Consider the following 17,376-nt stretch of genomic DNA (forward strand, 5'->3'; position numbering starts at 1 on the left):
GCTTAGGCATTAAGCATCTGCCTTCAGCTCAGGTCATGATCCCAGGGTCCTGGGATCGAGGCCCACATCCGGCTCCCCGCTCGGCGGGAAGCCTGCTTCTCCCTCTCCCACTCCCCCTGCTTGTGTTCCCTCTCTCCCTGTGTCTCCATCAAATAAATAAATAAAAATCTTTAAAAAAAAAATGGGCAAAGGATCTGAATAGACATTTTCCCAAAGAAGCTATCCAAACGGTCAGTATATACATGAAAAGATACTTGACATCACTAATCATCAGGGAAATGAAAATCAAAAACACACGGCGATATCATCTCTCAACTGTTAGTATGTCTATTATCAGAAAAGGTAAGAGAGAACAATTATGTGAGGATGTGGACAGAGGGAAACCTTCATGCACTGTTGGTGGGAATGCAGACTGGTGCAGCCACTGTGGAGAACAGCGTGGAGGTTCCGCAGTGATCCAGCAATCCCACTTCAGAGTACATATCCAGAGGAAATGAAATCACCACCTCAAAAAGATACCTGCACTCCCGTGTTCCCTGCAGCACTATTCACAATAGCCAAGATGTGAAAACAACCTAAACGTCCGTGGATGGATGAACAGGTAAAATGAAGGTGATATATACACGCAATGGAATAGTATTCAATCTTGAAAACAAAAAGAAGGAAATCCTGCCATTCGCAACAACACAGATGAACCTGGAGGGCATTATGCTGTGAAATAAGACAGAGAAGAAAAATCAATGTACTGCATGGTATCACTCATATGTGGAATCTGAAAAACAGCAACAGTCCACTTCAGAGAAACAGACTAGAATGGTGGTTTTTCAGGGCCCGGGGGTTGGCGGAAATGGGGAAGGGTTGGTAAACGGGTACAAACTTCCATCTAATGTACAACGTGGTGACTCTGCTTGACAGCCCTGTACTGCCTAACTCACATTTACTAAGAGAGAACTTACGAATTCTCACCGAAAAAAGAAAAAAAGTAAATACGTGCGGTGATGGATGTGCTAACTCAGTGATACAAATCCGTTCCTGATGTATACATCTATCAAATGATCACACTGTACACTTTCAGTATATTACAATTTTGTCAATTATATCTCAATAAAGCTGAAAAACTGCCTACAAAGTAAAAAGGGAAAGCAAGAAAGCATCCACGTGTCACCTTGAAAAGTTACTCATTTTCTTTAAAGCATCCGTCATTTCATTCGTTGGGACCATTTTTACTCAAACTGCCTGCTCCTCATTCTCCCATTCTAGCAAACATCCGAGTGCATCTGTAGCATCTCCCACATGCCCTGCTCACCCCGCCTGACCTCCCTTAGAGTCGAGACAGTGTTATCAGACCCGTGCTTCGGATCACTTTCAAATCTTTCATTCAAAACCTAATCCTGCCAAGGGTTCCTGTCTGTCCTGAAACCAGAGATGGGAAGGCGGCCGAATAAAACCAGGCACCCTATTTCTCCTTCCCTTTCTTGCTGACCTTCAGGGGCTGCACGGCAGTCCTCGGGCTTGGCCTCATCTTCCTCCCACTCACCAGCACCTCAGTCCCCTGCAGTCTGGCTTCACCCCCACAGCTCTCCTGAAACTCCAAGGTAAACCCAAAGGGCATTTTCTCAGTGGCCAACTTTTACTCTTTTGCATTATTTATCACTGTTCACTGGCTTGTTTTCCACTAAGCTCTCTTCCTTTGACTACTAAGATGTTCCAAGTGCGCTCCGATGCTCTCCCATCATCTTCAGTCACCTCTGCAACCTTCTCTGGCTTCTCCCTTCCTGTGGGCATCACCTCTGCCCACTGCCAAATACACAGGGGCCCCTCAAACATTTGTGGTTCGAATGAACAAACTCCATTTCCTCCTGGTCTCTCTCTCCACGTTCTCCACCAGAAATTCATTCATTATTATGGCTTCAAGTACCACTACTATGCAGATAATTACTGAAATGTGGATCCACAAAATCTATGGCCATTCTTGGTGGCTTCCCTGACCTCCGGCCAAATTTCAGGTTCTCATCCCCAACTTCCCCTGGGCATTTTCCTTTGACCTCTCCAGCACCTTTTTTAAGCTGAGGTTGTCCAAAAGCAACCTTGTAAATTTCTTTGTAATCTCTCTTTTCACAATTGGTGACCATGTTTTCAAAATCCCCTTTATTTCCAAGGAAACCTGGCATCATAACAATGTCTTCCCTCTTTGACCTCAAAAGGTTTGAAGCAGCATGTTCATGCATGTATTTAAATCTCTCCACTTTGGCGGGAGCAGCAGTTGGGAGCCCCTGAGCGACAGTGCTCTTTGTGAAGTGAGCGGCCCAAGACTTAGGGTCTGTTCCGACATGGTAACAGAGCGTGGTGCATCCCTGCGTCTTCTCTTCCCGTGGACTTCTTGAATAAGCAATACGTATCTTGATAAGCCTCTAAATTCTATTGACAACAATGAGACCTTCACAGGAAGAAGAATTATTCACAACAATAAGAACCCCCACCTAAATCCAAGAGAAGGCCCCCACTGCCTCTGAGCACCCCACCCCGCAGTAATCCTGAATGTTCCCTGCTCTGGCCCTATTGCCAAAAACACACCATGAAAAAAAAATCCCTCCCCGAAAGGTTTGACTCGGGCTCCTCCTTTATTCTCAGTCCTGAGTTCCTCTCACTCAGGTCATGGAGAACGCAAATCTGTAAAATAAAGGACACTGTGTCGTGATGTTGGCAGAGTAATTATTCTCTCAATCTTCATTCCAATGATTAAATAATTCACCTTCACTTTGCAACTCAGCCCCGGCCAGCTGACTCAAAGGTGCCAGTCTCCCCCTCCCTGCACCCCACGCACCGTCAGAGCACCGTTAAAATAAGTTGCCTGAGGGGCGCCTGGGTGGCTCAGATGGTTAAGCGTCTGCCTTTGGCTCAGGTCATGATCCCAGGGTCCTGGGATCGAACCCTGCATCGGGGCTCCCTGCTCTGCGGGGAGTCTGCTTCTCTCCCTCCCTCTGCTTCTCCCCCTGCTCATGCTCTTTCTGTGTCTCAAATGAATAAATAAAAAAATCTTAAAAAAAAATAAGTTGCCTGATCATTTCTTCCCGCCCTGAGGTTTAATGGCCCCTTTCTTCTCTGTGACCCTCTGACCCAGTCCAGACTCAATTGTCCTCATTTCCAAACTTCTTGAAGGACTTTGTCCTAGCCTCCCTGCCGCCGGCCTCTCCCAAACCACCCTGAATAAGGATCATCAGATGAACAGCCTGCCTTCCCATCCCAACCTCTAATGGCTTCTTACTGTCTACAGCACAAAGTCTAAAATCCCGGGCCTAATATTTAAGCCACTTCAGAAGACAACCCTAGAGGATATTTCCTCCTTCTCCATACACAGATATTTCATTAGATTCCAGGTTCCTCACTTTTCCCAAACCTCTTCTCCACCTGGTCTTCCTATTCCTTGGTGTCAAAAATTCTTGGCCCTCAGCCCCAAGACCTCATCATTTCTAACCCATTGTTTCTTACCTCGTGGAACCCAGAGAAGTAACAGTACCTTGGTCCATAATCAGATATTGCCTTATTGAGACTTGATTATAATAAAATTGAGTTCCACAAACTACTGATAATTCAGTATCATTATCTGATATTCTTTTCTTAAGATTTTATTTATTTAGAGAGAGTGAGCGGGGGTGGGCAGAGAGAATCCCGAGCAGACTCCACATTGAGCACACACCCCGACATGGGGCTCGATCTCACAACCCCAAGATCATCACCACCTGAGCGGAAACCAAGAGTCGGAATGCTTAACCGACTAAGCCACTCAGGTGCCCCTCGTTATTTGATATCCTTAAATACAAGTCAAAACACGTGGCTGTGGACAAGCTTCAGCTACAGACCAGTTTTACGTTACCATAGGGGCTTTTGTTGTTTTAGATTTGAACTTGAACAATTTGAACACTTTGCAGGAGTTGGAGGGGGGTGGACTTAGACTCTCCCTTTCACCCAGTCCCCGTCACTCACTGCTTCTGGCAGTCACGAATCCTGTCCGGTCCTGAAGACATCGGAGTTTGCAACAGCTTCTCAGAGTCACATCTCAGTGCCCTAGCGAGTCCAGAGACTCCAGGAAGGCACAGGCTGTATCTTTTAGTCCTTACAGAGCTCATCCGCTACCCCCACCCCCCAGGGCACGATACAGTACTGAGCACATAGTAGGAGCTTAATAAATACAAATCGAGTGATTCCATACGAGACTGTGGAATCAGTCTGGTGAACTGTCAGGGCTGGGAGACCTCAGGACTCAATGAACATGGGAGGGTATCCTTCACCCACGCTGAACTCCCCTTATGCAAGGACGCGTGAACTTGCACGATGGCGCGTTTTCTTACCGTGAACCCAGCACTTCCAGCAATGACACCTATTACACACGGTCTTTCCCTGCAAGTCATCCCACTGAAACAGGTGTGATATTTATCTCAGTTCAAGATACCAATTTAAGTAGGTGTCAGTTCCCAGAGGACAAAGAAGAGGGATTTCTAATTGGGGGCAGGGGAAGGGAGCTGGCTTCCTAAACACGCTATTTACAAACATATCCCAGTGACTGGAAATCAGAGCGGAAAGCATCCCCTGCCTAAACGAGAAGCGGTTAGCCTCGTTCCAACTCCTGTCAGGAGACCTTAGTTGCCCTGTCACTGTACCGGAGTGTTCTGAGTTCATTTTTTGCAAACCCCCTTAGGTTGAATTATCCAGTATGCACAAGCCTCGGGGATAAATCAGGTGACAAGCAAGGGGGTGGCAGAAAGTGGTAGAAAGAATATGAGGTTGAGAGACAAAACAGACCAGGGTTTGGAAATTGAATCTGACACTCATTAGCTTTTCTGAGCCTCGGTGTCCTTAGCAAAAAAAGAAAAAAAAAAAGTGGGCAGGAGGAAAGCCAAATGCCTTCCTCAAATAATGAAATGAGATGCAGATAATAACAGCCGGTACTCACTGAGACTTCCTTTGTACCAGGCACTGATAGAAAGTGCTTGCAATGTGCTAACTCCCTCCGCTCAGGACAGTAACGTTACAAAGCAGATACTGTAACTGCCTCCGGGACACAGACGGACACAGACACACAAAGGGGTTCTAAGTCACTTTTTGTCCCAGTCACTTACCCACTAGATGGCAGAACCAGGATTCAAATCCAGGTGTTCTCACTCCAGAGCCCTCACTATGATGCCCCTGGGAAGCACCTGATGCAGCGCTGGCAAACTGAGGCACTCAACAAAGGAATGAAAAAATGAGGGAGCCCAGGCAGCAAGAAGGAAAAAATGCTTTATTCCACTTCTCTACTGGGATCCCAAGTCTCCTAAAGTTAGATGGTAAGGTCTTTACAAGGCTGTAGCTCTCCCTCAAGGTTGCCCTTGTCCTGGCCTCCTCTGTGGAAGAAGCTAGAATAAATCACCCTCCACACCCATTCACACTAAGCAGGACCGGCAGAAACACAGCCCCACTGGTTTGGAAGCTTCCCTATCACAACCCAACACGTGTCCTTCAACTCTTACCTTAGCGCAAACGCTCTACCGTGCCGGAGGTCTCTCTTCTCCCTCTTCCCTTTAAAGTCCTAATTCGGGGGGCGTCTGGGTGGTGCAGTGGGTTAAGCGTCCAACTCTTGGTTTTGGCTCAGGTTATGATCTCAGGGTCGTGAGATCGAGCCCCGCGTCAGGCTCTGCGCTGAGCGCCGAGTCCACTTGAGATTCTCTCTCCCTCTCTCTGCCCCTCCCACTCGTGCTCTCTCTCTCTCTAAATCTTTTAAAAAATAATAAAGTCCTGATTCTGGTAATTCGGCAGTCTGGCAGCCCCCAAATCCCCTTCACCATATCCGGGGCAGGCCCTGGTGGCCTTCAGTGCTGTCACCGTGGAGTTCCTGGTGCTGAAACGAAGGTTCTCTCTGCCCCCGCCTCATGTGGCCCTCCCACACAGACAAGGCCTTCCAGCCCATCCATTATGTTTACTGCCTGTCTCGTTAGAGGCAAAGCTGTGGTCCCCACAGAGCCACAGAGAGCAAACGAACCCCAGCAGGGGATTCTTACAGGTAGATGAGGAGGGCTGATAGTATACCACGGGCAATAGGGCACTTTTAAAACAAAGCTAAGAAAAATCCATACTTAGGGGAGTGCTGGAGGATCACTCTAAAAGATACAGAACCCCCAGGGGAAAATTCCAGACTGGGATCTCCTTACTCTGCTCAAGAAGCTCGGACAACCCACCCATCCTGGAAATGACCCATTTGCACCAAGGAAAAGCTCTAGTCCTAGGCATGACGCTGTTTATGCCAAGTTTCCTAGCTCTGAGGGCAAAACTTAGCATAGGCTCTTTGCTCTAATGAACAAAACAGCTCCAGCTGCCCCGGACCCAGCGTGCAGGGGCCGGTGGGAGCAGACCCGAGCAGCCGCAGGGTGAAGCACTTCTGATGGCCCGCCAGGTTCCCAGTACCTGGGAACTCCAAGCCTGCATGTCCCCGAGGAGTGTGCGGATGGGTCACCTACTCAGAGGACAGCAGCACCAGCAGGACCACTGGTCACCCATGGACGGGAAGGCATGCCCTTTCCTCAGGCTGCCCCCCCCCCCCCCCCCCCGCCGACAGGCCAGAGGGCTGGAACTAATGGAAGAGTCATGGCCATTATTAAGAGCAGCCAGGCACCCAGGAGCTAGACTGAACTTGCACACGTAACTCATCAATCCTCTCAGTTACACATTTAAAATCAACCACCTTTTATGTTAAAAGTATTGTGTGCACTCTCGTTTTTTAGATCTTATTTAGAATTCGGGGTCTGTAGGTTTCGGCGAACTTTGGGTCAGTCAAGAGACTTTAGGAAAACAGCCTTTTTGTACAGTGGCTTTTGCGTGGAGGGCCCAGGAGATTTTCCCAGAGCCTCTGCAAACCCAGACCCCCATCACACCTGCTTGGAAAATATGCTCCAGGCTTTGACAGATCTGCAACTGTGCGAGTCAAAAAAGGATAATAAATCGAGGCCAGACAGGTGGGAATGTTTTATCATGTTTAAAGACACAGATCTTCCCAAAGAAATCCCAATCCATCACAAAATTATTCACATTCTTATATACCCCCAAAGCAAAATACCTCAACTGCAATCCTGGCCCCAAGCTGATTCCTCAAAATGGAAATAATACCTTAAGACATAAAAAGGTAAAATAAGAATAAACAATAGAGTTAGAGAAAAAGACTGATTTGCAAAACAGAAACAAAAAAACAGAAAAGACTTTAAATAAGAACGGGCATTTAAGATCTTATACCTCAACTGAATCAAGGAGTTATGTTCAAGCCTTGTGTCATAGCCTTCCTGTAACACAGTATTTTTTATTTTTAATGAGTACTTGACATCAAAATCACTGACTATAGCCTCAGACACACCGGAAAGAGATAAGCAGGTGTAATCAAACATTTGTCTGTTTTCCAAAGTGGACGAAATGCTTGTTGTAACATGCACACCTTTACTTGGCTGAAAGTCTGAGAAGAGAATAAATGAACTTGGTTTTATTGTTTTTGTAAGGTTTTTCTTCTCCTTTATTTATTAATGTTGTTTTCCTAATTTACCTCACAAACCAATTCCTGTGGTCATGAGAGAAGGAAATTTGGCTCTCACTGAATCCTTTAAACACTAAAAGGGATTTAGGGCATGGTAGAGGAAGATGCCGAGTTATAATGTGAAAGAAAGACCAAGGCTTCCGTTTTCAGGCCCCTCGCTCTGGGCCTGTCCTCACGAAGACCAATGTGCTTCCAGCCCCACATCATCCAGGCCCACCCTCCCCTCCTCCCGCTCCCTCAGTCTGTGTGAGCATCTCACCAGGGTGCCCTTCTAACTCATTTTAAATCTGGTTTTGGCAGTCATATTTGCAGACTGCATTTACTTAAAGTAGCTCTTTCAGAGAAATATTTGAGGAAGGTTTTGTTCCTCGTATAAATGTATTAAGCACTGCTGGAAAAAAGGTGGGGGGCAGGGTGGGTGACAGAAGGAGGGGTTTAAACTATAGTCCAAAGAAACAAGTCTCCTCTCACAAATGTATCCTAGAAAGTGAACCTTTAGAGCAAGATCTGAATTCTCCAGACATAAGGCTCCCTCTTCCTAAGTTTCCAGTGGACTTTGTGTAAATCAAACCTGACACTAAAAAACAAACAACAAAAAAACAGGTTTACCAAAAAGAAAATCATGTTGACAGTCTTTTTCTGGAGGATTTATCAGGTTATTCCTCTAAATAGCAGCTTCCTCTAGTTCGTGTAAAATCTGTTGAGGAAGGAAGGATGGAGGGAGGGAGGGAGGGAGGAATGGGGTGAGGGAGGGCAGGAGGAGGGGGAAGGAGGGAAGGCAGGGGTAGGTGGGGGGAGAGGAGGACGATGGGAGGAGAAATTTTGAAACTTTTCAAGAACACATCCAGTGGGGCGCCTGGGTGGCTCAGTCGATACGCGTCTGCCTTCAGCTCAGGTCGTGACCCCAGGGTCCCGGGATCGAGTCCCGCATCGGGCTCCCTGCTCCGCGGAAAGTCTGCTTCTCCCTCTGCCCCTTCACCCACTTGTGCTTCCTCTCTCTCTCTCTCTCTCAAAGAAATAAGTAAAATCTTAAAAAAAAAAAAAAAAACCATCCAGTACCACAAATGAGGAAGCACCTGAAAAGGCGTCCTGACACTTTCATTAGAATTCTAAAAAGTGCTTTCTAAATGAAAAAGCATCTGCCACCCAACTATGGTTATTTTCTAGTTGGAGCTCAAAACAAACACATCAACCAACTATAACACAAATTCTCCGACTTGACAAGAAAATATGAGCCCCACACAGGAAACACTTTAATCAACGACTCTTACCTGGGCACAAAAGACTGAGTACAGGGTTTGATTTGACAGGGGTAAGACACTGGTGATTCCATACACATAACAAAAACTGTTGTTCATTTCTCTAAGGACGTGTCAGCTGGCTCCAGGAGTGAGTTCTCCACGACGCTCCTCCAGCTTTCCTTCGGTTCCCCTTGTGAAATTGGAAATTCCACACACTACATGTGGTACAGAGAAAAAGGCAAGCCATCAGCACCCAGGGGGAGAAGGTGATGTCACTCTAGCCCAATCTTGGCACGTAGCCCTACCTGGGATCCCTCAGGGTCTGAGCCTGCTCTACAGCCCCAGGGCAGGAGCAGGACAGAGCAGCTCCGTGACCTTGGGCAAGTTACCAGCCTCTCTGCATCACATCAGGATGAGGAAAAGCGGGGTACTACCTCTTAGTGTCCCGGGGAGTTCACACAGTCCTTGGGTCGTAGTGAATGCACAGAAACTGCGCTGAGCTGTTAAGCATGCCCCCATCCTATTCTATGGAACAGGAACGTATTTTTGAGCACGGAGAGAGTCATTATACGATTGGGGGGTTGTTCCAAGTCCCCCATCTCAAGGTGCTTGCAGCCATCTGCAAGATTCTCAATCCTAAATGTGCATCAGAATCCTCCGAAGAACATCTATAAAAATACCCTTTCCAGGCACCACCCGAAGAGATTCCAATTAAATTGGTCCAGAGTGAGGCCCAGGGATCAGAATTTTGCAGAGACCCCCAGGTGATTCTAATATTTCCTGAGGACTGCTGACCCAGGAATGTGCCTCGTGATCTGGGTGCACGGCCACCACCCGTGTGGTCTGTCGGACTGGCGAGACCAGAGGTCCTGGGATGAAGGGAGCTTTGTCATTATCCACTGTATCAATCCCCCTAAAGCCACCAAATAACAGGCCCCTCAGAAGCTGTGACTGAATCAGAGACCCAGGGACCCCGAGGTCGGAGCTGGGCATCTGTAGGCTGGTTTGCTTTTTGCTTTGGTTGTAACACAGATGAAGGGACCCCTGGAAGAGGGGGTACCATGGTTCTTGCCTGCCCACTGGGGACAAGTGAGGGTGGAAACCGTGCCAGCCACTGTCTTAGGACCTGGAGGCCTTAACGAGCTGTGACAGAGCAGAAACCAGCATTCTAATTAATTTCTATCCTTTTCTGGTTTCTTTCTTGGTTTATTTCCATTTCACTCCTCGTTGATTTGAGAGAGGTTTCTGTGCTACAGTCCTTGTCTGCGTCTGAGGACATGAGGCCTGAGTTCCTCGGCCACCCTCCAGCTGGGAGCATGCCCCGGGGAGCGGCTCCTGCTGCAGACCAGCCACGGTGGTAGGACACTCAGTGGGTCAGAGCTGGGGCCATCTGGTCAGTCTCTGTCCGCTTCTCGGGAGGGTCATCATACGGAAAACCAACTACAATACAACGCTGGAGGAATAAGGTGCTAAGTGCAGGCAGGTTTGGGGGCAGAGGGCAGAGGGCCTGGGTCTGCCTGAGGGACCAGGAGGTGTCACAGAGGGGGCCCTGTAGGACCGTCCTTGAAAGCAGAGTCTCAGTGAGCTCATGCCAGACATGGGCAGTCAGCCCCCACCCTTGGTAAGGACCGTGACACAGAGACAATCCCTCCTTCCAGGAGAACTAGGAATAATCCGGGGGGGGGGGGGGGGAGGCAGGTAGGAAGTGGTTTATGGGATTTTTTTTTCTTTTTTTTTTGGTGGCAAAATTCACCTAACACAAAATTTTGTTTATGTTTACAAAATTTTAACCATTTTAAAGTGTACAAGGGATCATCTATTTTATACCCAAAGTACCAAGTCCCAAATCATCCAGAATAAGGAGAAATCGATGTATTCCAAAGCCCCCCCCCCACCTCCCCATTCTTCCACCCATTCCCTTGTCAGACAATTAGAGTCACTGTTTTGGGCTCAAGAGTCACTGGCCCTTCTGGGGTAGGAATCTCTGTTTCATTTCCCCCAGTCTTGAGATCACTAGGAATCCAGGAGAGCGATGCCTGCTCAACAGCAGAAGAGCAGAAGTGGAAAGGGCAAGAGATAAGAACTAGACCTGTGAGCAGGAGGGCGTCTTTGAGAAAAGCAGGGCCCGGCACAAGCACCGGAAGCCCACTGGGCCTTCTGCAGGCGCCCCCCCAGGGTCGCCCTCCCGGCCTGCGGGGGCTCTAGCTGCCCCATTGGCAGCCTGGTCTTGCTTCTTCGGACCCTCCCTGGATTCCCTAAGATACCCAGCATCCTTCTAATAAACGCCTGTTGGCTTAAGACGAACCAAAGTCACCTGTGTTTCTTTACAACCACCAACACTCTCACTAACACGGCCCTCTAGCACCCCTGCCTCACCATGAATGCATGACCCAAAACATGCGGGGGGGGTATGGAGAGCTTCCAGAGAAGGCCTACAAGCACATTCCAAACCACCGGGTGGGAACTTGTGTCATGAAGGAAACCCATTTTCTTTTTTTGCTTTTTTTTTAAGTAAACTCCACCCCCAACACGGGGCTTGAACTCATGACTCTGAGATCAAGAGAGGCACGCTCCACTGACTGAGCCTATCAGGCGCCCCAAGGAAACACACTTTCTAAGACAGAAGTTACTCATTTTTTTCTTCCCTTCTCTCTGTCCCCTCCCATGAGCATCCACGTGTCAGCTGGTTTTATGTAACTTGATGTCCCCCACGCTGAAAGTCAACACAATTTGGCATTTGGTCATTATGTGGGCCATGTTCCCATTGTGGTCATTATGTGGGCTGTGTTCCGTAAAACCGCCTAATAAATACCTAGATTACTGTTTTGGCAACTGGAGATTAAGTGGCCCAGAATCCATCCTTTCATCAACCAAGCAGAACGTTCTGAGGTAGAAGCCTACAGAATGGGCTATTACCAAGCTGTCCTCCACATTCCTCAGTGCTGATGGCGGGGAGTCCTGGCCAGCCTGCGGGGAAGGCGGCTTGTGCCCTAAAGCATGAATGGCCCTTGAGCCAGACTTTCAGGAGCCTGACTGCATGAACACCTAGCATATCATCCCACACTCCTTCATGGCTTAAAAGGATTCGTGATGATTGTGATGTTGCTGCATATACAACAGCGTAGGCTCCTCACGGGAGATGATCGAGGGTGCTATCCACAGACCCTGCTCGGATTCCAAAGGGCTCTGCTCTTTCTCCCCAGGGCTCCCCTATCACACTCTCTAGGTTTGGGGAGGCAACAGGATGTAATGGTTTAATAGCATGGTTGTTGGGGCGCCTGGGTGGCTCAGTCGGTTAAGTGTCTGCCTTCGGCTCAGGTCATGATCCCGGGGTCCTGGGATCGAGCCCCGCATCGGGGCTCCCTGCTCAGCAGGAAGCCTGCTTCTCCCTCCCCCTCTGCCTCTTCCCCCTGCTTGTGCTCTTGCTTGCACATGCACTCTCTCTCTCTCTCTCTCAAATAAATAAATATAAATCCTTAAAAAAATTTTAATAAAAAATAAAAGCATGATTGCTGAAGCCAGACCACCCAGATTCATATTCCTAGACATGCCATTCACTGGCCATGTGACCTTGAGCAAGGCACCTAAACTTCCCCATGCCTCAGTTTCCCTATCTGTGAAACAGAACTAATGATAGAACCTACTTCATAGGGGTGTTGTGAAAATTAGATAGGAACTCATCTAATGCATGCGAAGTGTTTGCACCAGTTCCTGGCGCTCGGGAAGCACTTCATAAGGAAGAGCTCTCATAATTCCAGGCCTGGATAGAAAGGGATAAGAAGAAAACACCTCAGGAGTGACGCCACCCCACAGTATGGCCGACTGCTGACCACAGACCCGAATTCTACAGCTGCCTCGTCACCCCATTCCACACTCATTCACGAAGAAATATTTACTCGGCGCCAACCACAGTGGCAGGTCACGTGCTACAAGGGTGGTTGCAGGGTGGCAGGAGGGAGAGTTAGGTTCTCGCTCAGGACACACTCCTGGCATATGGAGTTGACTTCATCTACGTTAAATGGGATTCCACTGCCGGGTGCCAAAGCTGGCTACAGAATAGTGAGCACGAGAGACAGAGTCCCTGACCTTGAGAAGGTTTCATTAATAGAAGGGGCAATCAACCCTTTATAAAACCATCAACCCATATACAAATATAACAAATGATGTCAGCTTTAGGAAAGAAAAGGGCAGGGCGCTAAAAAGGTATACCGTGGAGGGGAGGGAAGTGTCCTGTAAAGTCATGAGACCAGAGGATAAAGAGAAGTGACCCAAGTAGGACCAGGAAGCAGTATTCCAGATAGCGTAACACGTGCAAAGGCCCTGTGGCAGGAAAGAGCCTGTGTTCCAGGAGCTAGAAGAGGTACCATGAAAGAAGAGGGAAGGCAGGGAGGGGAGAGACAGAGAGACAGAGACTGGCCTGGCAGACCACAGACACATGTGCTATCGTTCTCCTGTGTGGTTTTTGGGATCTCTGCCCCATCTCCTGTCCACCACATTTTCTAGTTACTTCATCGTGACAGCAGGAAATTATTTAAGCAAATCAACATGAGAAGCAGCACTTAAGCTGCTGACTTACATAAGACAGCAGCTTAAAAATATCTCTGTTCATGCACTGGGTATTCCTTCAGCAGGTAGCTTGGTCTTTCAAAGATATACTTTGCTTCAGAGATAGAATATTCCTATAACAAAAGCCAAGCCAGCAACTGCATTACTCATAGTGTCACATAAATCAATGCTACTCAGACGCGTGGTTTTGCATTTAAAAGGCCTACGGACCCCATGTGTGCCATACACGGGATGTTTACTATATGCGTGTGCACACAGAGACTCTCTTCTTTCTTGTTCTTCTCCCTCCCTCCCTTCTTTTCCTTCTTTTTACATTTTAAAGGGATTTCCTTGAAAAGATTGGAAATTAACAAAGCAAAACCAACGACTTTGCCAAGAGGAAGCAGAGTAATTTACAACCCCGCCCCATGAAAATCAATATTCATTCATAAGTGTCATCCTATAAATCTGGGCTATGCCTGTGTTTAAATAAGTCAAGACCAAGACGACCCCTTTGACTATGACACAGTATCCTTAAATCCAACCACTGGGGGCACTGCTAACCTTTCATGGAATTCTTTTGAAATGATGACCGGTCCCTTGGCTAATGGCTACACATCCGCAGTAGACAAAGCACTGGGTGTATCTATCCATGGGTTAGAAACCACACCCCACATGTCCAACAGCCAAAACACCTTATCAACTTTTAACATTTTCTTCCACATTGTAGCCTCACACAGACCACAGCTTCCCAGGACCGGGATTCCTGTTCACAGCGCAAGGAGTTGGGCTTTGGACCGGGGAGACTGTCTTCTCTCCTTGAAAGGACTGTGCTCCCTCTTGCTGCAGGACCTCTGCCTAAACTCGCTAGGACTCATCGCTCAGACGGAAGCTCCCTTGTGTCTTCCTCAGGGAAGCCTGCCCTGATTCCCCACCAAGTCAAATACCCCCTCTCAGACACTCTCAGGACACCAGGCACCCTTTTTGGGAAGTGTCACAATTTTACATTTACCTCTGTGGTTACTGGATTAATGTCTGTGTCCTCCCCCCGCCCCCCAGCCCCAGACCGGATGTCCCAGTTCCCCTATGATTTTGTCAGCAGAGATTCCATCATCTCAGATGACGTCCTACCTTGTGTGGGTGTTGCTGATCTCTGTGGGATGTCAGGAGACTGCACGCCCTTTCGTGGATCTTCCTCCACGAGGACTGAGAGCAAGGGTGGAACCTGCCCAACACAGGAAACCAGGGTGGAGTATTATGCAGCTGCTAAAAAGGATCCTTCAAATACAGAACACTGTGAGTTGATATTTATAACTTAATAGCAAGAGGCAAAAAAAAAAAAAAACTCTTACAAATGTTGCTAAAAAAAAAATAGCAAGAGGCAGCAGTAACATGCAAATTGGGATACATAGTGCACTGTCAATGTCTTCATTAACCCTACATAGTGTGCTTTCAATGTCTTCATTAACCCTACACATAAGATACACACTGACAATAAAAGCAACCACAATGTGAAGAATGGCTTGTGTTTGCGTGTGTGGCTGTGAGTGATTCTTCTTTGTACTTTACTGAGAATTTCAGATACTTCTCTCAAGAATCAATCCTGCTTTTATGCTTAGAAATTTAATCCACAAATGTTTAACACAAAACATAACCGCGACTGTTTTCCGCCACAAGCATTATATCTTTCATCTCATTTACTTCAGGCTGCTCAGACCCAAACTTAACCACAGATCATACCAGTGCCTTCTGGTTCCTCAGACGGGAGGCATCTACTCCCTTCCACAGCTCCCCCTGCCTGGAATGCTGCCACCCCAACCCCGATTCCCCACTCGTGTGAACCCCTACCCACCTTCAGAGCTCAGTCCAATCACTGACTGCTCAGCGAAGTCCTTCCCAAGCCCCCTACAGAAGAGGAAGTTGGCTACCCTACTACCTGCACTTGGAGTCCATTTCCCCCTCCTTCACGGGACTTCACCAGTGACCCCTGGTCAGAATTTGCTTAATGTCCGTGGATGCCCCTAGACTGAAGCTGGCACGGGGAATCCTAGGTGAACAGCTCATCCCAGGGCCTCGTAGGTACTGAATACCACTGTAGGTATTTAATATTTCTTGAGTGACTGGATTCATCCCTTCATTCATTCATCTTTGGGAGGGGAGTGGGTACCAAGGCCTAAACTCTGAGGCAGAATTGGCCATTTGATTATGAAAAACACAAATACCATTTTCCAAAGATTCCTAAAGAATTTTAGCAATGTGGATACAATCATTCTCTTTAGTTAATGTATGATAAACACTGGACAGTCCTGGGCAAGCCAAATGGCCTTTCCGTGACTGTGTTTTCCCTTGTCACAGTTGATCATGGCCTTATTTACAAATTCATGGTCAAATTAGTTCCAAAGCTCTCCATTTAGAGCGACTTTGGGCACACAGAATTTGCTGATTCATCAGAGGCAGAGGATACAAATCTGCTCTGCAGCCAGAGTTACCATCCTCCAGTCAAATGTGCTAACTCCTGAGAATGAACTTGCAAAAGCTCCCCACTGCCTTCCAACAAAACCCAAACTCCTTAGCTTGGCTTCCACATCCCTCAGACCCTCAGCCTTGGCACTCACTATTCCCCCAAGGTGGTCTAACTTCTAGAAGCTGCCGGTGCCCTGTGCCTTCTCACTTCCCATCCCTCCCTTCCATTAACTCTACCAAAATCCAATCCCCATCCCGCAAGGCCCACATGGAAATACCACCTCCTCCATGAAGCATTCCAGAAGTGCCTTCCTTCCTCCTCCTTTCTACTCTGATAACATTTGGTCCATACTATTCTCAAAATTCCGCCTGTTGGAAGGTCTCTATGCACATGTTTTTACATCCTCTGCTAAGTTGCAAGTTCCCAGAGATCAGGAGAAATGCCTTAAATGTTAGGGTTTCCATTCCAGGCTAGCGGACTGGCTATCAATCCTGGTCTCCTCCGAGGCACTCTTCTACCCACAGAGATGCTACACGCCCACTGCACACCCAGTTCAACCCCAGGGATTCTGACTCAGTAGATAGCAGGCGAGTCCTTAGTGGGCCACAATTGAGAATCACTGGCCGGCTGCATAAAGACACTCAAGAAAGGCTGGCTGAATGAATGCGTAAGCCGTCTCAGAAATTTATTTAAAAAAAAAAAAATGAGGCCTTCCTGGATCTCCCTCTTGAGGAAGGTACCCACCTCCTGCTCTGTTTCTCACCCACTTTTGGACCGTACTCCTGTGGACTGCATCTCACCAGCTGTCTCACATTCAGTGGCACGAGGGTGTGCCAGCCTCCCGGTCTAGTGCGTGAACCTCTGGCAAGCCGGGACTCGTCATGACCATGCACATTCCACCTAATAGGTGCTCAAAAGACGCAGCCCCAATTCAGTCCCTCAGAAATGCTCGCTAGGCTGATTATAAAGAGGAGTTTGGGTGATGTATAAAAACAAGTACCTGTAAGAATGGCTATTGGATCATCACACCCATTTTACAGATGGGGAGACTATACGAGGCTGAGCATTTCTGTGAGATCACAGAGCAGTCAGAGACAGATGAGCACTAGAGCCCAAGTCCCCTGACTACCACCAGCTGAAGGTCCTTTCCCGTCTCTGTTTAAAATCTTTACGTCCAGAGGATAAGCCAGGAGGAGATGAAGACCAGGTAGAGAGAGGGATGTAAATGTCTTCAACCACCTGACTCAGGGTGACAGGGCTGATTTTTAAAAATCTATTTCATGTTATTTTCCTCTAAAAAAGTAACTAATCAGGAATTCTCCATTCTTTAATAGATTTTATTAAAGTATTTGATTTGGTTTCCTCAAGTCCATGATACATTTTAATATAAAAGTATTTTATCATTTCTACAAAACACTAAGACTGCACTGCCACTTTCTTAGTCTTAGTCAAACTTAATATAATTTGTATTTAAACTGCAGGGCTTTCATTGCATTCTGACTTTCATTCTGGGATATCTACTACCTAGTCCCTTTGTGAGCAATCATGTCACTCTGACATGGGGCTTTCTCTTA

At 47.5% G+C, this 17,376-nt stretch overlaps 1 protein-coding gene across 9 annotated transcripts in view; it reads right to left on the bottom strand.

The window, feature by feature from the left end:
* Positions 1 to 7,013: 7,013 nt before the first annotated feature.
* SPATA6L (spermatogenesis associated 6 like) overlaps positions 7,014 to 17,376 on the bottom strand; it is a 47,402-nt gene continuing 37,039 nt past the window's right edge. The window contains exons 11-15 of one of the 9 annotated variants that reach the window (XM_027616583.1): positions 14,470 to 14,563; positions 8,824 to 9,008; positions 8,162 to 8,249; positions 7,261 to 7,474; positions 7,014 to 7,137 (exon numbers count right to left, since the gene is read on the bottom strand). In XM_027616583.1, coding sequence (XP_027472384.1) covers positions 8,907 to 9,008; positions 14,470 to 14,563 — 196 coding nt within the window. In that variant the 3' untranslated portion in view covers positions 7,014 to 7,137; positions 7,261 to 7,474; positions 8,162 to 8,249; positions 8,824 to 8,906. Of the gene's footprint in view, positions 7,475 to 8,161; positions 8,250 to 8,653; positions 9,009 to 13,369; positions 13,473 to 14,469; positions 14,564 to 17,376 lie in introns of those variants that run through there. The other 8 variants (XM_027616581.1, XM_027616588.1, XM_027616584.2 and 5 more) reach the window with 8 other exon arrangements.

The sequence above is a fragment of the Zalophus californianus genome, chromosome 13 (genome assembly GCF_009762305.2).
Source record: "Zalophus californianus isolate mZalCal1 chromosome 13, mZalCal1.pri.v2, whole genome shotgun sequence".
Classification (NCBI taxonomy): domain Eukaryota; kingdom Metazoa; phylum Chordata; class Mammalia; order Carnivora; family Otariidae; genus Zalophus; species Zalophus californianus.